The sequence below is a fragment of the Megascapheus bottae genome, chromosome 3 (genome assembly GCF_031878675.1).
Source record: "Megascapheus bottae isolate mThoBot1 chromosome 3, mThoBot2.hap1, whole genome shotgun sequence".
In the NCBI taxonomy this organism is placed as follows: Eukaryota; Metazoa; Chordata; class Mammalia; order Rodentia; family Geomyidae; genus Megascapheus; species Megascapheus bottae.
This window is the reverse complement of record NC_143511.1, coordinates 88732690-88756037: the sequence shown is the minus strand read 5'-3', so window position 1 is coordinate 88756037 and position 23348 is coordinate 88732690. Positions and strand designations below refer to the sequence as shown.

General features: G+C 61.9%; 1 protein-coding gene across 3 annotated transcripts in view; it reads right to left on the bottom strand.

Moving 5' to 3' along the window:
* Rxra (retinoid X receptor alpha) overlaps positions 1-23348 on the bottom strand; it is an 85093-nt gene that overhangs the window by 22865 nt on the left and 38880 nt on the right. For 2 of the 3 annotated variants that reach the window (XM_090330899.1, XM_090330901.1), the window contains exon 2: positions 1278-1543. In XM_090330899.1, the coding sequence (XP_090187025.1) occupies positions 1278-1543 (266 nt within the window). Of the gene's footprint in view, positions 1-1277; positions 1544-7142; positions 7333-23348 lie in introns of those variants that run through there. The other variant, XM_090330900.1, reaches the window with a different exon arrangement.

The following is a 23348-nucleotide window of genomic DNA, read 5'->3' as shown; positions in this document are numbered from 1 at the left end:
TGCCAGCACCTCGGGGCTTCCACCTGTTTATGGAGAAGGCCAGGTGACACAAAAAGGGACAGAGAAGCTTGTGTTCATGACCAGGGCCTCCAACTCCTCCCCACTCTGAGTCCCTAGGGCAAAGGGATGCAGATGGAGCTGGCCTCAAAAAGTGGCTAAGCTAGCCAGGCGCGGTGGCTCATGCCTGTAATCTTAGCTACTCTGGAGGTTGAGATCTGAGGATCAAGTGTGTGAGACTCTTATCACCAACTAACCACCAGAAAACCAGAAGTGTCACTGTGGCTCAAGTGTTAGAGTGCTAGCCTTGAGCTGAAGAGCTCAGGGACAGCGCCCAGGCCAAGTTTAAGCTCCATGCCCCCTGACACACACACACACACACACACACAGCCACCAAGCTCCTGCTCAGCTGAATGGGTCCCCAGGTTGGGGCTGCTGGGAGGTGGTATGGCTCATCGGGCATGAGGGCCAGAGTCCACACAGAGGGGCCAATCACTGAGCAGCCCAGTGGGGGGGCCCAGTGCAGTGCCTCAGAGGTGTGCTATGACGGGAAAGCTGGCACACCAGTGCATCCCACCCAAGAGCTTCAGCCCAGACTTAGTCCAAGCAGGAAGAGAGGAAGGACAGATGGAACTCTCAGGGGCAGGCCTGCCACGTGAGGACATGGCACCCTTCCAGGGTGGAAGTCCACGAGGAACCAAGGAGCAGGTGCCTGCTCTACCCGGCTCTGACACCAGGCACTCAGGGCCTAGAGTGAAAATGGGAGACGAGTCCCACAGCCCCCTGGTAAGATCTGGGCCTGGCCCTGCCACGCCACACAACCATGTCCCGGTCCACCGATACCCCCACAAAGTCCAGCCAGGCTGGAGGAGCATCCGTGAGCCACAACTGTGGAAAGTTCTCAAGTCCTGAAGACCATCAGCATCCACAGAGCTACAGGAACCCAGGCCACTGAGCAGACCGTCGCCGGGATCGTGTGTGGGACCCAAGGCCAGCCATGCCTGCAGGCCCAGGGCCCTGGAACCGCCGCACTAAGTATGGACAAAGCGGGGGGGACCCGGCCCCCATGGCCAACGTGCTTCAGGACAGCTCGGCTGACACGACCCTCTCAGGTACGGTCAGAACTGCGGCTAGCCGAGCTGGCTCCGGCCCCCGCGTGGACCTGCGTGGCTCTGAGCCTCTGCCGTGGATGAAAGGGGGCGGTGGCGGTGCCCAAAGCCTGCAGATAAAACACCACCGCACCCAGCCCCATCCTCCCAAGGCCCCAGCCCCACACTCACCTGGGGGCTGCCTGTGCCGAAGCCCAGGGTGGGTGTTGTGGGCACCGACATGGAGTGCGGGCCCATGGGGGAGCTGATGACCGAGAAGGGCGGGCCCATGCCATTGATGGGCGAGCTCAGGGTGCTGATGGGTGAGTGCAGCGGCCCCGGGGAGCCCAGCGGGGAGCCCAGGCCGGGGCCCAGGGACGGGTGCAGCGAAGGGGCCGCCATGGAGCCTCGGCCCGTGGGGGAGTTGAGGGACGAGGAGTTCACCTGGGTGGAGAAGTCTGTAAGACAAGAATTAGCAAGAGGTGGGGTCAGAATGGCCGCGGGGATCCCAGCCCTGCCTGCTCACTCAGGCCACGGCCAGGCCTGTAGGAAGACCCCACGCCCAAAGCGGCTGCAGACTCAAGTCCAGGCCACGTGAGGCCAGGGAGCCCGGCCCACGCATCGTCCACTCTGGCCCTGGCTTGGGACTGGCCAAGGTAAGGTAGGAAAAATGCAAGGACAGCTGCCCTCCCGAGATTCAGGAGCTGAGCACCCTGGGCTGCCCACGGGGGGGTGGGGGGGGGAGCCAGCTCCAGAGCATTCTGTGTCCACAGGGTTTGGGGTGAAGGTCGGGAGGAAGCCTGCCGCCCTCCAGGGGCCTGTCAGGAGTCACAGGGGACACAGGTGCGTTCCAGAGCAGGAGGCAGGGCTGAGCTCTTACAGCTGCCCGTGCAGGGCCGGGACCAGCACTGCAAGCTGACCCCTCCAAAGCCCTACCCACAGGGCAGCAAGGCCTGGTCCTTTTGGGTACCATGGCTGTGGCAGCTCCAATGCCAGGCCCCACGGGCCCTGTGTGGGTATCACAGGGCTCCAGGAGCAGGAGAGGACCAGAGAAAGGGAGCACCTGGCACTTTCCACATGGGTAAGGGCCTGGGCATGTGCCAGGCATGAGACCCGGAGCCCACATAGCAAGGTTGAAGGTGGGACCTCCCACGTGCCCGCCTTTCATGCAGGATTTCAAAGCCCAGAACAAGCCATTACTACCCACCCTGGAGGCTCCCGAGGCCCCCAGGAGGTGAATCCACTGCCCAGGGACCACGGAGACAGCGCGGAGCCCAACAGCAGCAGAAGCAGCGGCACGAGCCACAGCTCTGCTGACAGGCTGGGTGCTCAGGGAAGGTCACCCCCTTCTGGACCTGTCTTCCTAAGTTCAGAAGAGTCTTGGTCCTTCCTGCTGCCTCACTTGCTGGAGATTACAGGCATTTCCACTAAGTGGAGCAGAGCCACAGGCACAAGGCGTGGCTCTGAAGGGACACAGGTGCCCCGGGCTGGAGGACAGACTGGCTGCATCACATCACACTCCAGGAAGACCTCACCCCTCTGCACGCAACTCTGGAGACGGTGTCCTGGCCTCCGCACGGAGCAGGAAGAAGCCCTGAGTGGTCAGTCAGGAGACATGCCACCAGCCTTAGGATGCCACTGTCACCATGGACCTGACACTATGACCAGACCCAACTCTCCCTTAGCTCCATGAGCCTGCCGGCAGAGGTACAGTGAGCTAGTGTCCCCCTGGTGACCCCAGCAGCCGGGCCAATGCTAGCTCAAGTCATGGAAGCAGTGACACCAAGACCGGCCCCTCCTGGAGAACCCTGGCCCATCCCCACCCTCCAGCCTCCTGGCACTACTTTCTGCTTCCCCCTTCAGGAAAGGGGGCTCCGATTCAGGCGGGACCACCATGAGAGGGAGGGGGTCAGCCTGGCCGCCTCAGGCGTCCTATCTGACTCAAGGGAGAGAGTTCACTGGAAAGTAAGTGCCAGCTGACTCGCTGGGCACCTCAGCCACCCACCAGAGTAGAAATAAACCATTTGTCTGAACTTTAAAAATCAATTTAAGGAATTTGGACACCGAGGGCAGCGGCTCCTACTCTAAGGTGGGTACTGCAGACCAGCCCTATTGGCCATGACACTTTGGAACAAGGTATGCCAACAACTTTGCACCCAAGAAGGCTACACGTGCAAGAAAGGCCTGGAGGGGGGTAGGGGGGAGAGAGCATGGGAACAAGCGTGCCCCCCAGAGGAACAAACAAAACTCAGCTGCTCCTAAGAACCAGAACCTGAAATTCACGTAACTGTCAGAGAAATCATTACTATCACTTGATCCGCGGCAGACGAAGAAACTGAGGCACCAAGAAGATGCAAGACAAAACATGCCCCAAAGCCCACTGCCTGCAATCTGCAGCGCCCCCAGCCTAAGCATCACTGCCCGGTCCACCAGCACTGGTGAAATACCTAGAGAATCACCAGGCTTGCCACCGGGGCCAGCCGATCCCTTCTCAAGCCTCCGTTTCCCCATCCGGGAAGTGCAGACAGAAATGGAGCTCCCGGGCACATCCTCACCACTGGAGAAGGAACGTTCAGGGGAAGGAGAATCCGGGGCACAGCCATGGGTCAGGTGAAGGTCAGGAAAACTTGCTGTCCTCCAAGCTGAACCCTGGACTGGCTAGGTCCCTTCTTAGTACAAGCAAGAGATGGATGCCCCCTGCTGACTTAGAGCAAAAGGGACAGGGGCTCAAGTTTATTCCTGCCCACCTCAGCTCTACAGACCTTCCAGGGAAGGGAAGGGCAGGGCAACTTGTGGGTACCTAAGACAGGCCAGAATGGGCAAGCCAGACAGGCCAAGAAAGGTCCACTCAAGCTTCAGCTGCTCTGAGAACAACACAAGGGTTTATGGCCATGGGAACATACTTTCCAGCTTCTCCATGCGCCCTGCTCTGGGCAATATGAGATGACATGAGACGGTAGACATGGAGACAGTAGACTAGAGTGACAGGGATAGGGAGTGATAGGTTCTTCCTAGGTAGCTGTCCCCAGACACCAGGGCAGGCTGCCATGCCCGCCACAATGGAGACTTCCTACCCAGGCACGCAGGCCAGGAGAGAAAAGGGAACCCCTCAGCATGGAAGCTGCGTGGTGCCCTTGCCACACACAGGACTCAGACTGGGAGGAAACATCTTCAGCTGGGCCTTGTGGACAGTCATGGCCTGAGCTGCCAGGCTGGCTGTGGGCTTGCAGGAAGAGGAGGGTGTGGCAGCAAAAAACTTCAGAGAGGAGGGAGGGAAGGAGGCAGACTACTTGACTGCCAGCTACCGGGCTGCACCCTAGCCACCCCCCCCCAGACACTGCTCACACCTAGTCCATCTGAAGCCACAGAGGAGGGGCACCAACCAGATGGAGTAAGACCCTGGCCAAGAGGAGTGCACAAAGGGACTTTGAGAGTAAGGGGGGACAAGAAGGATGTGAGCCTGAACAATTTCATCCACAGCAGGCCACCCCCAAGGGCCTACTGGGGCAGGGCCAAGGGTCCCCTAATTGTTCTAACCAGGCCCACTGCTCTAAGTAGCCCCAGGTCTCCAGCCCCACAGGAGGTGGCCACCAGCACAGTGCTTGCCTCTGCAGGCTGCACTGCCCCCAGGCCCCCACCCCAGGCCTTCCTGTTTACACAGAATGTCCACCGCAGACACCTTCCCGGAGCCTGGGTGACAATGGGCTGGGTGTGTTTTCTGGAGCCTTTTGGAGAGAGGCACTTTCTGGCCAGGAAGGGAATGGGCAGAAAATATCTAAACATCCTCCAGTTGGGGGGCAAGGCCCTCCACCCGTGCTCCTCGAGTGGGCTTGCTTGGCTGCCCCACCCCTGATAAGACACAGCGTGGTCACAGCCACACTCTGGACTGGACAGGACCCCGGCACCAGCTGGTAGCCCCTGCTCAGGCTGATCCCGCAGCGGCGGGCGGGAGGGACATAGGCCCAGGGCTGCAGGGAACCTCCTGGAGCCACATTCAAGACACCCCAAACCCAGTCCAGGAGCCAGCAGTCCGACAGCTTGCCCCACACACCCTCACCACCTCCCGGGATAAGGCTGGCCCCACACTCCAGAACCTCCTACCCCTGACCAACTCCCTGCAGGACCACAGCCAGCCACGATCCTGGGCAGAGGGTGTTGGCCGGAGAACTCACCGGGGCCGAACGCAGAGATGGGATGGTGCCAGTTCAGGGCAGCACCGCACACTGCAGTGAGTGAGCGTGGTGGCCTGGGCAGCTCTGGGTGCTAGCTGCTCCCCCAGTCCTGGGCAAGCCAGGCTACCCCGCTCGGGAAGGGGCACCCACCCGCCAGGGCTCCTGGGCCCCACGCCCCTTTCCTGAAGAGGACTCCCTGGGCAATGCACTCCCAACAGGATTTCCCTCGGCCTCTGCCCAGCAGTTGGGGCCAGAGGGGGTGCTGGGAAATGCCAGCCTCCTGAGACTGAAGGAGGGTGAGGCCCCAGGCCAGCAGAGGGGTTCCTGAAAATCCCCACCATGCCTTGGAATTGCAGAAGCAAAAACAGCAAGAACGGCGCAGGACGCAGGCTGACGAGAAACCTGGCCACATGGCCCTCACCAGAGAAGGGCAGGGGTGCACTGTCCACCAAGCAGAGGGCCAGCTCGGGACCCAGAAGGAAAGCACGTGGGAAGAGGGAGTCCTGAGGACTGAGGTGGGCCAGAGGCACGTGGCAAGCCAGCACCAGACAGGAACTGGGTTCTAAGCAATGGCCCCCACCCTGCCTGGGGACCCCCCCGGAACTGAAACGCTGAGGCAGGCGGTTAGTGGGACCTCGGAGCTTCCTGGGCCCCCACCTTCCGGAAGTCCTGCTTCCCCTGCCCCTGAGGGAGAAGTGACCGCGGGGGGGGGAGGGGATGGAAGGCCACAGCCCCACAGGAAGGGACATTTCAGGAAGGGGCAGCAGCCATTGCTAGCTGTGGTACCCATGGCTGCTACCCACCCCTGCCTGGCCAAGGGACCCCAGCAAGCCCTTCGCCTTCCTAACGCCCAGTGTGCTCTTCATCCTGCTGCAGAGGCCATGGCGCCGCTCTGTGGATACATCCGCCCCTCACACCTGGAGAGGCCAGCAGAGCTCAGCCGCTCACCTCCAGCTGCACTGGGGTCCACCGCTGTCTCCTAGCTGAGTGTCAGCTTACAGCTCAAGTGGCCTGGACTGAAATTTCAGCTCTTCTGGGGTCAACCTGACCCTTCCCCACCAAGGGCCCCAACCCCAATCTCCTATGAGGCCAAGGGGTCAGCTGGATGGTCAAGAGAAGCCTAGACCTGCTTCTAATCCGCCCCTGCCCACCGGAGCTGGGCAGCCCTTAAAGCACAAGGCACTCCATGTCAAGAGACCCCAAAAGAAGCTTCGATTGGCCAAAGGAACTCATTCCACTCCCCCACCCAGGCCCTGGACCTTGATCCTGCCCTGGAAGTCTGGGCGGAGGGAGGAGTGGGTACAGTGAAGGCATGTCCTCCTTCCCTCCTCCTCCTCCTTCCCTCCTCCTCCTCCTCCTCCTCCTCCTCCTGCAGGCACCCACAGGCCTCCACCCCAGCAGGCCCAGAGCCCACCACCACCACCCACCCTGCCCCTCCCACCGTCCCTGATGCTGGAAGTGGGAGCAGGCACAGGACGGATATCACACCTACACCAGAGGCCAACCAATGAGTGGGCCGGGAAGGGGAGAGGTGAAGAGAGAGCAGGGGCGATGGATACAGAGGGCAGGGCCACGGCCAGACAGGACCCTCCTGAGGGAGACGCAGAGACTGTTCTCCCTTCTGGGCGCACCCACACCACCCCATCTCGTCAAGGACACCGGGGAGGCAGGAGTGAGGAGGGGCTGTGCCCTCCGTGTGAACAAGCTCCTGCAGAGCTCAGGAGAGGTGTCCAGGAGGGCCAGGCGGGCACAGCACTCCTGCCTGGTCACGGCCTCCATGAGCGCCCACCCCCCAGCTCTCTCGGAGCCTCTGATGCTGAAGCCGACCTTTCTGGTCATTAGCCATCAAGGCTCAGTGTCCCCCTTCCCAGGGGGCGCCACATACCAGGCTCTGCCTCCTTGACCGCCCTCCTTCCATCCACCTCAATGGCGTGGCCGGAACGGAGTCGGGGGGGATAAGGTGAAGGAGAGAGCCCAGGTCCTCCTGAGGGCCTCTGGCTCCTGACGCGGCAGGGTGTGGGTGTGGCCTGTGAACATCGGGCACACAGCTGGTCCCCAGGAAACCAGGGGCCAGAGATGCCACCAAGTCTGTAGACACCGCCCAACCCCCCTGGACCCCTCCAGGAAGGGTGGCCCCACCTTGGCTTCTGAGTCTCAGCCAGGGGACACCAACGTGAGACCCCCTCAGTACTGACCAACCTCAACCTCTCAGACACAGGGCACCCCTCCCCCACATGGAGCTTCATGGAGAAGGGCCACGGAGGCCCAAAGCGCCCAACCAAGGAGAACAACTTCTACCATGAAGCTCAGGATAGGGTCGTGTCTGTGAAGGTATGCAGCAGGCCTCAGCAACGAACCTGCCGTACCTGAGGCTACCACCGCCAACTTTAACACTGCCCCACTGCCACCACAGTCACCAACTCCACCATCACCACGCTGTCACCGCCACTACAACCGTGAGCACCACCCACCTTGGGTCACCATCACCATCGTAATCCCCATTACCACCATCCCCACCGCCACCACTGTCACCACCCCCACCATCCCCACTACCACCACCACCCACCACCATCCCCACCGCCACCACTACCACCACCACCCACCACCATCCACCACCATCCCCACCACTGCCACCACTGCCACCACCACCCACCACCATCCCCACCATCCCCACTACCACCACCACCCACCACCATCCCCACCGCCACCACTACCACCACCACCCACCACCATCCACCACCATCCCCACCACTGCCACCACTGCCACCACCACCCACCACCATCCCCACCATCCCCACTACCACCACCACCCACCACCATCCCCACCGCCACCACTACCACCACCATCCCCACCACCACCACCACTGCCATCGCCACTGCCACCACCCCCACTATTACCACCACCACCCACCACCATCCCCACTACCACCACCACTGACACCACCACTGACACCACCCCCACTACCACCACCACCACCACCATCCACCACCATCCCCACCACCACCACTGCCACCGCCACCACCCCATCCCCCACTCACCACCCCACCACCTCCACCCCCACCATCCCCACCTCCAACCCCCTACCACCTCTACCCCCACCCCCACCATCCCCACTACCACCAACCCACCACCATCCCCACCGCCACCACTGCCACCACCAATGCCACCACCCCACCACCCCCACTACCACCACCACCACCCCCATCCACCACCATCCCCACCGCCACCACCACCACCCTACCTTCACCCCCACCATCCCCACCTCCATCCCCCTACCACCTCTACCCCCACCCCCACCCCCCCACTACCACCCCACCACCTCTACTCCCACCCCCACCATCCCCACCTCCATCCCCCTACCACCTCTACCCCCAACCCCACCATCCCCACTACCACCCCCACCCCCACCCCCCCACTCACCACCCCACCACCTCTACTCCCACCCCCACCATCCCCACCTCCATCCCCCTACCACCTCTACCCCCACCCCCACCCCCACCATCCCCACCTCCATCCCCCACCACCCCCACCCCCAGCATCCCCACTTCCATCCCCCCACCTCCATCCCCCCCACCTCCACCTCCACCCCCAGCCCCACCACCGCCACTGCACCCCCACCATCGGCACCATGAGCACCACCAACTTTAAATCACCCTATCACCATCACAATCACCAACGAAGCCTCCACGACGTGGTCACTACCACCACCATCCGCACTGGTGTCGCCGTTGCCATCACGACGACAGGCTCCAGCACTGAGGTCACCGTCGCCAGCCCGCTAACTGCAGCACCGATGCCATCAGCATCACCTTCAACGTCATCGCCACTCTGCTCGGCACCGTCCACATCACCACCCCTACCACCACCGTGACCACCAGACACCACAGCCATCACCACCCCCGTCCACCATTCCCCAGTGACCCGGCCCCTCCACGGTGCAGACGGGAAACCAAGGCCCACAGAGGCGGACGGATGTTGCAAGCAGCAAAGAGACAGTGTGAGGTTCTCTTAGCCATACTCAGTGAGTTTGGGGCTGGACGGGGAGGGAGAAGGGGAGAACAGGAAGTGGTGTCCAAGCTGGCAGTCACCTGTCATACAGCCGTGGGGTCATACGGTTGGGCTCAGTGGTGACAGGTTGGGAGGAAAGTAAGGGAAATGAGTGCTACCGCCAGGAGGAAGAAGGTGGAGGGAGGGTCATCCCTGACCAGGCAGTGCCTGTGCCCAGACAGCGCTCAGGAAGCAACCAAGTGGAGATGCCACACACCTGGGCGCCAGGGCCAAGGTCTGGGCACAGAGCCGCCCCTCCTCGCTCACCCCACCCACAGCCCACAGCCCGGAAGCCCAGGCCCCTAGAGAGGCAGCAAACAGGTCCACACCGTCCCGCCCCCGAGTCTTGACGGTGACTGTCACCATGCTCTCCTGCTGTGAGGCCCTCAGTGGTCATTGTCTGAGGTGCTCAGGCATGTTGGGAGCGCACCCTGGAGAGGGACAGGGACACAGACAGTTCTGGCTACTCAGAAGCAGACCCTGGCCTCCCCGGGGGGGGGGGGGGGGGGGCTGGGCAGTTCTGGTTAGACTCCTGCCAGCCTTTGGCTGTGTTGCACCTTCCCTTTACCTGCTGGGCGGGAGAGAGAAACGCCTGCGGGCTGCACGTAGACCCCTGCCTGGCTCCACCCTGCACTTGGCGCAGATGCCCAGCTGCTGGCTCCACCACCACCTCCTTGCTTGTGAGCCCAGGCTTCCCAGATGAGGGCACTGCTCATTTCTCACAAAAAGCTAATTGCTGACCCCTCCCAGAGGTCAACACCTAGAAATGCCACCGGGACTGGGCAGTGGCAGGGGCCTCAGAAACCCACCCCAGAATGCCTCAGTTGTTTCTCCGAAGCTGGTCCTTTCAGGAGAGCCCTGAGGCACCTCATATCCCCCGCCCCCCCCCCCCAGAAATGGCCAGAGAGCAACAAAAACCCGAAGTGACCACACCTGTCCTGCCAGCACTGAAGGGGCAATGGGGAGTCTCTGGCGCCCAGCCCCAGCAGGGTACCAGGCAGAGATGGATTTGGGACCCTCAAGGTCCTGGTGGCTGGCTCCTAGCCCAAGGTGGGCCCCGCCTGCTCTCCCTCTCCTCACAGAACTGCTGTCTAAGCCAGGCCCTGCCCCTGCCAGTAGCTGCCAGAAAGACGGCTGGAACCCCATCGCAGAGGCGTGTGACAGACGGGACACTGAGGGCTGTGTGAACCCAAGGGTGGTGTCCTCCCATACTGTGCCGCGCGGGAGACCCAGGACCCGGGGGCCTCTGGCACACCCGGGACAGGCGCCTGGCACCCTCCCTGGAAACACAGGCTCTGCAGGCTGATGGAGACACACTTCCGTGGCAGACGCTGTGGCTCCGCCATTGGCAGGGCTGGCAGCGTGACGTGACTCTCAGAAGTACCCACCCGGACAGTGTAGTTACAACCCGCAGGAGGACAGTGACAGAGCAAATGCCAGCCTGACCCAAGCTGGGCTTCTGCCCTGTGTCCCCACCACAGCTCACCCTCACGGAGACAGCCCGTGGTGGGCTCAACACGCAGCCATGCTCGCTGGGAGCCCCACAGTGACGCTGGCCAGCAACCTGGAAAGAAGCTGAACTCTGAGACCAGGGACGTCAGCCCCCGCTTCAGCCTCTCTCCCCGATGTGTCCCCACCACCTCCGTGGTGCCTGCCCAGACCTTCGAGGAGACTGGGCGGGAGGAAAAGAGGGGAACTTTCAGAGAAACCTCAACCGCCCCACAGGTGTCGGGGGCCCTGGGGGCCCTGTGGACTCTCAGGCAGTTTCTCTTCAGCAGGAAAAGAAATGATTGTTTCACTTTGAGCCATGTTGCTCCTGGCGGCTCGGAAGCCCCACCACCCACCCACAGCTCTGTCGTGGAACCCGCAGAACCTAGCGATGCTTTCTGTGCTGCCCCACCCCCACCCCGGTTGATCTCCTAGTCTATTAGGCCCCTCAGTGGCCTGCAGGACCCACCCACGTATCCTGGAGTGACAGGGGCTCCATACCAGGGGCACGGGGACCAGCCCAGACACTGCTCCTGGGCCCCCTGTGGGGCTGGCCTCTCCCAGGGACATCCCCCAATCCTCCCGCTGCCCACTCAGCCGTGATTTCCAGCCGTGGGCAGTGCCAGCAGGGAGGCTGCCTGAGTATGGGAGCTGTGCCCAGCATCACAGTCAGAAACCAGACCCTCTGGGGTCTGTCCCTTCACCTCGCCAAGCCCGGCCCGTCCAGCACGAGGCACCCTCTCCCTGGCAGGGGCTTCCCACACCCACGGGACTTAGCAGCAGCCACCAACACAAGTGCCCACCCTGTGCTGGAGCCTGGCTGGCGGGCTTCAGCAGACAGCAGGGACTCACCCGTGAGGCAGATCGAGAACGGGACTTCCCCCGTCACCACCCACAGCCTGGTCCCTCCCCACCCCCCACTCCAACAGGGGCAGGGACTGCATCCCAGCGCCCCACGACAGGAACCCCCACATCCTCACCCACCAGCTGACACAGCCACCTCCTCAGAATCCAGTCAGGCTCCTTGGGCCTCTGAGAAAAGACACGGACGCCCTGGAGCCCCCAGCTGGGCCTCAGAAGCCTCCTTGGTGGCTCAGTCCCCACTGAGCCCAGCCCGGCTGTGCCCATGACACCCACAGGCCCCACTCCCTGGTAAGAGAGAACCCAGCCCCGTTAAGTCGCCACATGCAGGCTTGGGTTGGCCAGGTTCTGCACCCAGTCCTCACCAGGCCGTGGCCTTTGAGGGAGGGAGGGTCTACGCTGTACCAGGGAGATGTGCCAACCCAGGGAAAAGCAGGCAAGTACAGGGCCAGATCCCCACTCTCACAGGCATCACCCACATCCAAGCATGTGTCTGGAGACCCCTGCTGTCCCACCAGGCCCCCTCCTCCTTACCAGGGGCCACTGTCGACCCTGACCCGCTTGCAGCCTCTCTCTAGACACGGGTGACTGCGGGCTCTGTGCACTTGGCCCCCTGCAATGGCCTACTAATCCCTCTATATACACAAGGAAGTGGCCAAGCTCAGACCCAGCCCTGGCATCACTGTCCCCTCCACTGGCCACCGGGCAGGAAGGGCATCACCAAAACAACCTCCCCATTACATCCTGTGTCCCAAACCCCCATCCCACGCAGCCCCGCGGGCCCACAGGGTCCTCTCCAGCCACCCACCATGCCTGCCCCCGGCCTCCCAGGCCTCCTGACCTCACCAACATCCATGTCTCTGAGTCCTACAAGCAACCCAGGGGCCAGGCCACAGTAGAGTCCTGGGGAGACAGCCCAGCATGTCTTCCTGCCAGCCAGCTTCTGAAAATGGGGCTACAACCCCTGAACAGTGTGCACTCCAGAACTGCCAGAGGGCCTGGGGCAGGGAATGGGCTGCAGGCATCCCACCAGACCAGCATGTTCCTGGGCCAGGCCCCTCCGCCAGGGGACTGGAGCCCAGCAGGAGGAGTCCCCATCCCAGAGTCAACGTCATGCTGACCTGGAGAACGTGCATTAGTGCCTACCAGCTGGGGAGACACATCCCAGAAACTGGCCTCCCCAGGTCAGAGGTTAGAGCTGCAGCGCCACCCCCTCTCCTACCCACATGCAGAAAGAACAGAAATGAGCCGAGGACGCCTGACACACTTGGAATGGCTGCTGCCAGCTCCACGCACTGCCCCTCAACATGCCCTTGCTCAGAGCCTACTGACTCAACTTGGAACACAGCACTGGAGATGCCTCAGCTGATTTCTCAAAGAGCCTAACAACCAGAGGCAAATGTGGTGGCAAGAAGCAACTGACAGCAGGCGCTGGGAAAAACAGACGAAGGACAGCCGCCGCTGGCACAGCTGCCATCGAGGGGGGACCCCAAGCATTCCGGGTTCGCCTCTTGCATGGGGCTGTGTGCAAGGAGAGGGCAAATGTGATTGGCAGGACACTTAGAATGCCTGGCCAGAAATGCCCACTATAACCCCTGCCCCACGCACAGGGGTGCCGCGATCCCACAGTTCCTAAAACCCACACGTGCAGCCGCACACCGTGCCCTGTGGGAAATGTGCCTCGGCTTGTGCTTCCGAGGACAGGGCAGAGCAGAGCAGCCAAGAACTCGCTCTATCCGTGTAATCATGCAAAATTTCAGCACATGGAGACAGTAGCAACCCTGGAGTGGTTTTCTTCCTGTATCTGTTTTACAGAGCAGCAAACCAAAGTCTGCAGCCAACGGGGACAAGCCCCATATGCAGAACTGGCCCCAGGAAATCTGCTAGAGGGCGGGGAATCCAGGTCCTCATTCACTCCAAAGCAGAGCCCGAGCCCCACAGCCAGTGTCCTGGGCCCCCCAGAGCCAAGACTCCCAGGCAGGCCCAGAGCGAGGCTTCCCCACCACCTCAACTCAAGGGTGCGGTGGGGCGTGCGCCACAGGTGCCCAGAATGGGATCCTGGTCCACAAGTCAGGGCGGGTCCAGGACGGGTGAACACAGCAGGGTACCCGTGCCCATCACATACCGACCTGGTGAGTGGCACCTTAGAGGCATGCGGCCCTCTCAAGATGAGCAGGGCTGCCCGCACACGTGGCACTCATTTCCAGTTTCAGGCTAGGTGATACTTCCTTCATAGCCTTGCCTGGCTGGTACCGAGAAAGATGGACAGAGCACTCACTTAAAAGACCTAGAAGAGAGCCATGCGATGTAGACACCTGTAACTTCAGCACTCAGGAGGTGGAGGCAGGAGGGTGGTGGGTCCGAGATCAGCTTGGTATTCATAGCAAGAAAGAATAAGAGGAAGATGGAGAAGAGGAGGAGGAGGAGGAGGAGGAAGAGAAAGAGGAGGAGGAGGAGGAGAAAGAGGAGGAGGAGGAGGAGAAGAAAGAGGAGGAGGAGGAGGAGGAGGAGGAAGATGGAGAAGAGGAGGAGGGAGAAGAGTATGAGGAGGGAGAAGAGGAGGAGGGAGAAGAGGAGGAGGAGGGAGAAGAGGAGGAGGAGGAGGGAGACGAGGAGGAGGAAGAGGGGGAAGAGGAGGAGGAGGAGGAGGAGGAGGGCGCAGATGTGGGGGTTTCTGCCTGAACTGTCTTACTCGGGATGTGGAAATCAGGAAGATCGCAGTTTGAGGCTGGCCAGGACAAAATGTTATCAAAATCCCAATCCATGTGTCAGCCACACCTATAATTCCAGATACGTGAAAGGCTTTAGGTAGAATCATGGTTAAAACAGAACTTAGAAACAGAGACGCTCCTCAAAAACAACTAAAGTAAAAACGTGGCTAAAGGTGTAGCACAGGTCATAGGGTGCCTGCCTAGTGACAGCCCCTGACTGCACACCCCAAAATGAATGAATGAATGAAGTCCTGAAAGCTGAAAAATGCCTCTGGCTAGTCCCCTGGCAGCTACGTCTGGGTGGGCGCCTCAGAAAAGCCATAACTCTGCGCCTCAGTTTCCCCCAGACATTCCGGAAAGAGCAGGAGCCCTCCGTGGCTCTGGCAATAGGAGCATCCTGCGTTGTGTGGGAGCCAAGATGACACAGGAGGCGGCCCGCTCCCGCAGCAGCTACTACACCCAGAAATCACAGGTAGAGGAAAGAAAGAGCTGGGCCAGTAGGGACTGGGAGGCCAGCCCAGGTGACCAGCAGCTCCCCACCCCGCCCCAAGACACCACAGACCCCACCTAGACATGTGCCCCCTGCTCACCCAGCCTGTCCTCTCCTGTGAAACAGACCAAATGCTAAGGTGGTGGCCTCCCAAACCCAGGGTCCTGCCCAGAACCTCAAGGTAACGACAGCCACTCCTGTACCCTGACACAGAGCCTGGATCTTCTGGAAGCTTCTTATTTGAAGAAGGTGGGGAGGGCCCAAGGTCCTGGCTCAGGCAGAGGGGACTGGCAGACCCAGGGCGGCAGGGGTAGCCTGCCTGAGGAGCACATGAGCACCCACCATCCTGCAGGGCATCCGACAGACACAGTCCACTGAGGGTCTCACCAGACCCCTGGCCTGGATCTCAAGGCTTTCTCCCTCCTGCCTGCCCACCCCCACCCCAGACCTGCAGACCTCCCCCCCCCCCCCGCCCTCACCTGCCAGCCGCCTACGGGGCCCAGCGCTCCAGGCCCAGGCCCCTTCGGAGAAGGAGGTGAGAAGGTGCAGCCTCATGGCCAGAGCAGGTGAGACGGCCCACCACGGCAGCGGCCCCACCAGCTCCCGGCCCGCAGGCTCGGGCGCCCACAGCCTCCTGCGATGCAGAGTGGCGGCTGGGCCCCACCGCGGGAGCCACAGGAGATGGCAAGGACAACGGCAGCCTCTAGGCAGCTGGGCACTCCCGGGAGCAAGTGGTACTGGCGCTGCTCCCGAAGCCAGTTCCTCTTTTTCCCAGGCAGCCCTGCCCACCACCCTCACCCAGACACCTGCGGCCGCAGGCAGCTCCCAATGGCCGAAACCAAGAGCTTCTTGGAAGAGAACGAGGGCCCTGCCTCATTTCCTCAAACTGACACACAACTCTGCGGCCTGCATGAGATGTGGACCGTACCCCCCCCCACACCAGGGCCTGAACATGGACAGACTCAAGTTCAAATCCAGCTCCACCTCCAGCCAGCTGCACAGCGGCCAGGTCAGGTGACCTGTGCTCTGAACTTGCTCCCCATCTGCGTGCTGATGACACCTGGCAGCCAGGCACGCCGCACAATCTGAAACCATGTACCTGCCTTGGCCGGCCTGAGCCAGCCACCGAGAGCCCCGGGCTGCTCACACGCCTCAGCAAGGAGGCGGCTCGATGGGGAGCCGGGAAGGTGAGAACCAGCACCGGGGTGGGGGGGCCAAGTCCTGCCACAGACACACAAGGCCAGAGCCAAGACCTGGAGTCACCCGGCCCAGGAATAAGGGGGGCCTGGAGAAGAGCCCACAGTTCGTCCAGGACACAGGGCCAAGCCCAGGCTGGCAGTGGGTGACAGGCGTCAGAGGGTGCATCTAGAGTCTTCTGCCCTCACACCCGACACCCAGGTCAGGATCCTCAATCCCTGTCCCCCCTCCAGGAGGTCCTGGCCCAACCAGGCCTCCCGACTCAGACAGCACAGCCACAGAGGCCAGACCCCAAGGCAGGCTGCCCTGACGACTGGGTGCTGGCAAAAGGTCTGTGCCTACCCCAGGCAGGGCATTCCTGAATTCCACCAGCTGGAGACACAACTGGCCAGGCACAGGCTGCAAAGATATCTCCAGGGGAGCCCCCAGGAATCAGAAGCCTCCTGCTCTGGGTAGCACGCCTGTATCACATCTAGCTAAAGACCTTCCACCGGGGCTTGGGGCTGGAGGCTCAGCTCGCCCTACACAGGAGGTGGATACGTGGACACCCTGCTGGCCCAGCAGCCAGGACACCGGATGCAGGTGGAGCCTTTCTTCTTGGAAGACATTCATGGAAGAACGCCAGAGAAAGCCTCACACCCAGGCTGGCCCCCTGCATGCCCCACACTCAGCCCCAGGGCTCCCACTGGAAACACGGCCTGCCAAGGAGGCTCAGCAGAGCTCTGCCCCGCTAGGCCTCACCCCATAGAGATCTACGCTCTGTGGAACTTCCCACACCATAGTCCAGGCTCCATCCTTCATCCGCACCCGGGACTCAGACATACAAAGCTGCCCCGGCCCCTGGGACAACGCCGAGCATTACAGGCGTCCAGCACCCATCTCTAGGGTGAGAGAAGATGCTTCTCTTCTTAGGCTTTTATCCCACACAGTTACTGAAAAATAAGTCCACAGCCTTACTTTAACAAGACGCAGGCCAGACAAACCCAGATGCAATTGGCCCTCCAGAGAGGCCGCCAGGCTCCCTTCTTCTCCCCGCTGAGCCGCAGCTCCCCCGCAACCTGGTCACAGCCAGAACCACTTCTGAGCGGGCCTGCGATGAACAGGGACAGGGCCAGTGCTGCCTGGACTGAGGGCCACAACCCAGCCCACCTCCCGCCTATCCAGCCCAGCTAAGGGCTTCACTTCCTACAGACGAGCCATGCCGCTCTGTGGCGCTGGGTGGTCAGCCAGGACCCCTGGTCCTCCCAGAAGGCCAGGGGCAGTGCTCCTGAGGTAGGGAAATATGTGGGTGGGGTCTGAAAGATCCTCTGGGCCTGGGCCCGGTGCACAGACCATTTGTACTCAAACAAGCCCCATCACTGGAGAACTAACTGTCATCATCTCAGCAGCCAAGGAGGTGGCACTGCCCACCTGCCCCCCCCCGCCTCCCCCTCCCCCCCGCAAAGGCTCAACTCCAGCCTCGGTTGGCACGTGAGGTCCAGGATGGCAGGACTACCTCTCAAAGCCAACTGACTTGCCTCCCTGGCTCAGAAAACCCAGTGCTGGGCTCTGGGCACCCCACCCCCATCTCCTTCCTCCCTATCAGTGCTCAGGAATGATGAGAAGAGTCAGCTTCCCAGACAGAGCATTACCCTCCAGCCGGCACACCCTCCGATGTGGCACAGGACCCTGGGGGCTAGGGTGACACAGCCGGGCACTGGTCTCTCCATGGCCCATCTGTAAGTGCCAGCACTGGGGAAGGTCATGGTCAAGGTCACTGGCAGATGTGCCAGCCTCCTGCGCCCTGCCCTTGTGTGCACACACGGTTTACAGGTGTGGACACCACAGTGAGATTCAAGCGGCACTGACCTGTACCTGGGGACGTGTCAGGACTGGGGCAGAGTCGGGAACAGCGGAAGTGTAGAGAGGGCCGGGCAGCAAGGATGGGCTCTCCGGGGGACCAGCCTCTGCCATCTTCCCAACCCAATGACAGCAAAATCATGTCGTAACTGGGCATCAGCCATGGTGGAATGGACTAGGGACATCACCCACCTTCCTCCCGGTCCCTGGAAAGGGGGACGTGCATCCCACAGGTCCACGGTTCCAGTGAAACGAAGAAGCCAGTCTCCTGCCCACAGAGCAACAAATTCAAGATGGCAGCCTGGGTCCAAGCCTCAGGCCTGGTCCTCCTCCCCGGCCAGATGTCCTGGGCCTGCCAGCACCTGGCCCACAGGAGCCCCCAAGCACAGCCCTTACTGCACTCCAGCACTCGCTCACCCCCCCCCCCAGACAGTGCTGAAGACCGCTAGCCAGAGCCCCTGTGCCCAGACAAGGCAAACACCCACACACCACCCAGACCTCAGCTTCCTTCCTACCGGCACACAGCTAGTGGAGACTGCACAAATGGGTGGGGTAGGAGGGCGGGAGCAGACAAAGGCCCCTAGAGCCTCAATTTGGCCCCAGCAGCCCTCCACCTCACCTCCTGACCAGGTGATACATGTGACACACTGAGACAGGAGCCTCAGAGGGTAGAGAGCAGCCTAGGGAGGCTCGCTGACCACCACACACCACGGCAGCCCCTCCACTGGCTAACCAGCCACGCCAGCTCACATCACCACTGGAGCAGCACCCCAGCCCAGCCAGCCTCTCCTGAGGGGCTTCACCCCAGAGCCCACATACCAGAGCCCCCACCCCAGAGCCCCCACACCAGATACCCCCAACCCAGAACCCCCACGCCAAAGCCCCCACCCCAGAGACCCCAACCCAGAGCCCCCAACCCAGAGACCCCATCCCAGAGGCCCCATCCTAGAGCCCCCACCCCAGAGCCCCCACCCCAGAGACCCCCAACCCAGAACCCCCACCCCAGAGCCCCCAACCCAGAGCCCCCACCCCAGAGACCCCAACCCAGAGCCCCCAACCCAGAGACCCCATCCCAGAGACCCCCACCCCAGAGACCCCCAACCCAGAACCCCCACCCCAGAGACCCTAACCCAGAGCCCCCACCCCAGAGACCCCAACCCAGAGCCCCCAACCCAGAGACCCCCACACCAGAGACCCCCAACCCAAAACCCCCATCCCAGAGACCCTAACCCAGAGCCCCCACCCCAGAGACCCCAACCCAGAGCCCCCAACCCAGAGACCCCATCCCAGAGCCCCCAACCCAGAACCCCCACCCCAGAACCCCCAACCCAGAGCCCCCACCCCAGAGACCCCACCAGAGACCCCCACACCAGAGACCCCCAACCCAGAACCCCCACCCCAGAGACCCCAACCCAGAGCCCCCACCCCAGAGCCTCCATCCCAGAGCCCCCACCCCAGAGCCCCCATACCAGAGACCCTCACCCCAGAGGCCCCACCCCAGAGCCCCCATACCAGAGACCCCCCACCCCAGAGACCCCAACCCAGAGACCCCATCCCAGAGGCCCCACCCCAGAGCTCCCATACCAGAGACCCCAACCCAGAGGCCCCACCCCAGAGCCCCCATACCAGAGACCGCAACCCAGAGACCCCGTCCCAGAGCCCCCATACCAGAGACCCCCAACCCAGAGCCCCCATCCCAGAGCCCCCACCCTAGAGCCCCCATCCCAAAGACCCCACACCAGAGACCTCAACCCAGAGACCCCATCCCAGAGGCCCCACCCCAGAGCCCCCATACCAGAGACCCCCACCCCAGAGCCCCCATACCAGAGCCCCCACCCCAGAGCCCCCACCCCAGAGACCCCAACCCAGAGCCACCATACCAGAGGCCCCACCCCAGAGCCCCCATCCCAGGGACCCCACCCCAGACATTTCTAGAGCACCTCTATGTTGGGTCACTCACAGAGGACCCAAGGTCAGGAGTAATGTACACTGAAGCCACTCCCCTAAAACCCCTGACCAGGGTAGCTGAGGAAGACTGGTGGTGTCAGGAGCCCCTTCTTAAGTTCACCCGAGGTCTTGCTCACGCACTTGTCCATGCCCTGCCCAAGAGGACCTGCGGCCACGGGGGGAGTCACACAGGCCACAGTACCTGGTCCTGCTCAGGAGGCACAGCCACCCAGCCCGCCGGGTGCCAGGCCTGGCCCTGAGCATGCATATGGGGCTCCTCCATGGAAAGCCCTCTCCCTGGCCCCCTAAGTCTGATCCTGAGACCCCTTAGCACCTAGGGGGACGCCTTGCTTCCCACGACCATTCCAGCCTTGCCCGGCTTAGCCAGGCCACACCTTATACCACCCCTGGGCCCTGGGAAGACAGCAGCAAGCCCTGCCCCCGCTCCTGATCAGCATGATTCCTGGGCTAGCCAGCAGGCACACCACCCCTAGTCTGCACAAACACTTGCCTGCCCGGGCTTGATGCTGGCAAGCAGCAGCAGTGCCAGGGCCAAGCTGGGCAGAGAGATGGGCCTGGGAATGGGGTTGCCATGCGCTGTGTCATGGAAAGACTAAAGGCGAGGGCTCTGACAATCACACTCAGCAGGTAGCCCAAGAAAGTCAGTCCGGCAGCGTTGGTCCCCGGCCCCAACAGCTCTAGGGGCCAGGCAGCCTTCCAGCCACCAGGAGCAACAGCTGGAGGGCCAGATGGAGTCCGCCCAGGAAGCTGAGGACCACAGAAGCAGGTCCCCAGCCACTGCCTGCAGGTTCAGAGCTGTGGGAGGCAGGCCCTTGTGCTAGGGTGAGTGACCTCCAAAGACTGCAGAGCAGGGAGGGCCCAGGCAGACCTGGACAACCCAGGCAACTCTCCTCACCTTAACAGGGTGCCCAGGCTCTTCTGTGAAGAGGGAGGCCAAGGAGGGGCAATCAGAAAAGAAGGATCTCTGGGGACAGCTACATCTGGACTCAAATCCTGGGGTGGCCTCTTACCCAGAACCAGACCCCAAGCCTTTGGCCACAGGGGCTGACCTGAATATCCCGCTCCCCTCCTACAGCCTCTCACTGTCCCGGTCTCCCCCACTGACCTCCCACATGGAGTACATCTGTCCCCTCCTCCATGGCACTACCTGGAGATGCCCAGGTGTGGTGGGCAGGGTGGCCCAGCCCGCACCCTCTGGGAGCTCTCAGGACATGGGAGGGCCTTTCTGGAGCTGGCAGCCATCACGTAGGGCTTGTGGAAGGGGCTTGGAGGCAAGGTCTACAGACACGCAGGCAGAGGGGTCAGGAGGACATAAGCAGGTTTATCAGGGAACAGCACATCAGCCTGGGTGCAGAGGTGTGGTGGGGATGGCATGGCGAGGCTGAAGGAACCACACAAGTCCCTTGCTGGGCTGAGGAGTCTGACCTGGGCCCCAAAACCGAGCCAGTAGGCGAAGGACTGAGTAGAGACTCTGCTAAGTGACCCACAGACGAAGCAGAGACAAGCCAGCCACCATTGCCATAGCGGGGCAAGGACAAAGTGGACGACCTGACCAAGGAAAGAAAGCCAAGTCCCCACCAAGGACAGCTAGGCTGGACACCAGCAGGTCTCTCTGCAGCCAGCCCTGATGCTGGGCTGGAAGAAGACCCGGTCGAGCCTTCTCCGGGATCTGGAGGCCAGTGGACGGAAGGGAGCTTGGAGCGTGTGGTCTGTGCACGCAGCCTCCCTCAGAAGGCTCAGCTCCAGCAGCCTGCAGGCGTGGCCAGCCCGGCAAGCACCATCTGGGGTCCCATCCCCAGGGACCCACCCCCATCACACTGAGCCTCAGACAGACTGGGGAGGTCAGGTCTACCGCCTGCCTGGGCACCCATCCCTGGCGTGCTCCTGCAGAATAGGTGCAGGAATGGCGAGGCTCCTTTGGGTGTGATAGGACAGCTGCCCTCCAGTAGAGGGCAGGGCTCCCGGACATGCCCGCTGCAAGGCTGACGATCCTGACGATCCAGTGACACCGAACACGCCTCTCCTCCTGTGACAAGCAGCACTCAGCTTTAGCTGAGGCCACCTCCAGCTCAGCCCAGCTCTGGACACATCCTCTAAGCCCTCCCAGTCTGTTGGAGGGGGCAGCTCTGCTCAGCCCCTGCCCAGCTCTGGGCGGGAAAGACAGTCTCCAAGGGACGGAAGCCAGTCTGGCAGTAAGAAGGCACAAGTGACACACTGAGGGTCTGCAGCTGACACTGCACCTCAGCATCTGGGAGCTTGGTCCTGCTCTGGCAAGTCCAGCGCTCAGTGACCCTGCAGGACAGGGCTCCATGCAGGCTCCACCAGGGGGCCCGGCAAAGCCTATCGCTCAGAGCGTGACCCAAACACCTCCCGAAAGCCAAGCACACACCTGTGTGGTGACTTACCACGTCCAAGGCCAGCAAAAGCTGGAGGGACAAATAAACTGGATACCTTCATGAGAGAACCGTAAGACCTGGGGCCAGCAAAACAGCCATGCTGCAGACAAGGTCCTGGTAAGAGCCAGCTCTGGAGGCTTCAAGTCACCAACAGCTTCAGAGGGACCACAGGGCCTAGTCCTTGAAGCAGAGGGAGCCAGGGGTGACTGTGGGGTGGCTGGAGCATGGAGGAACCTTCAGGAGTCAGGTCCTTTGCAGGAGACATCTTACGGTGTGTGACCCTACTGTTCCTGCAAGCACCAGGGGAGCCAGAAAGACCCCGGGCTTCCGGACATGCTCTGCCCGGCAGGGGATGGGGGCTCATGCCTCCCCCCTCAGGCCCCAGCCAGGACCCTGTCTGCAGCTATGTCCAGCTCTCAACCATACATGGGACACCTGACCCCCAAGCCTCGCTGTGAAGAGGACATCATCAAGGCAGGTCAGGGTCCCTGCTCACCAGTGCCAACTCCTCACTGGGCCCAGACCCAAGGCCAGGGGACACAGGACTGAACGTCCAGGAGGCCCTGGCTTGGGGGCTCAGACACAGCATAGTAGACTATCTTACTGAACAGGGGTGTGAGGCCAGGACACATGGACCCGTCTCCAGGGAATTACCACACGGCAGGTATCAGAGCAGTAACAGTAAGCTCAGCCCGTGGCCCGCTATAGAACTGCCCCACCCCTGCCCTCCTCTCCTCCCTCCTGAGACCCTGCAGCTCACCAGGCCACGCCGCCACCTGACACATGCACCAGGATCCACCCACCATTTTGGCTGCAAGGAGCCCGAGGGGCCCCCAAGTCTCCACTCTGCAGGTGGACACAGATACACCGCTCGCTGCGATGACAGCATGGGACGGCAAGGCACACGGCCAGCACTGAGGATCCAAGATCACCAGACCCATTCTTGGCTGTTACCAACAAAGACCTCACCTAGCTTTCGCCCAAACCTATCAGCCACAGCTGCTTTCTACATGGGTGACGAGGGGGTCAGACACAAAGTGTAGCCTGCCGAAGGCACACCGGCCACGCAGCTGACCAAAGGAAAGCCAAATCA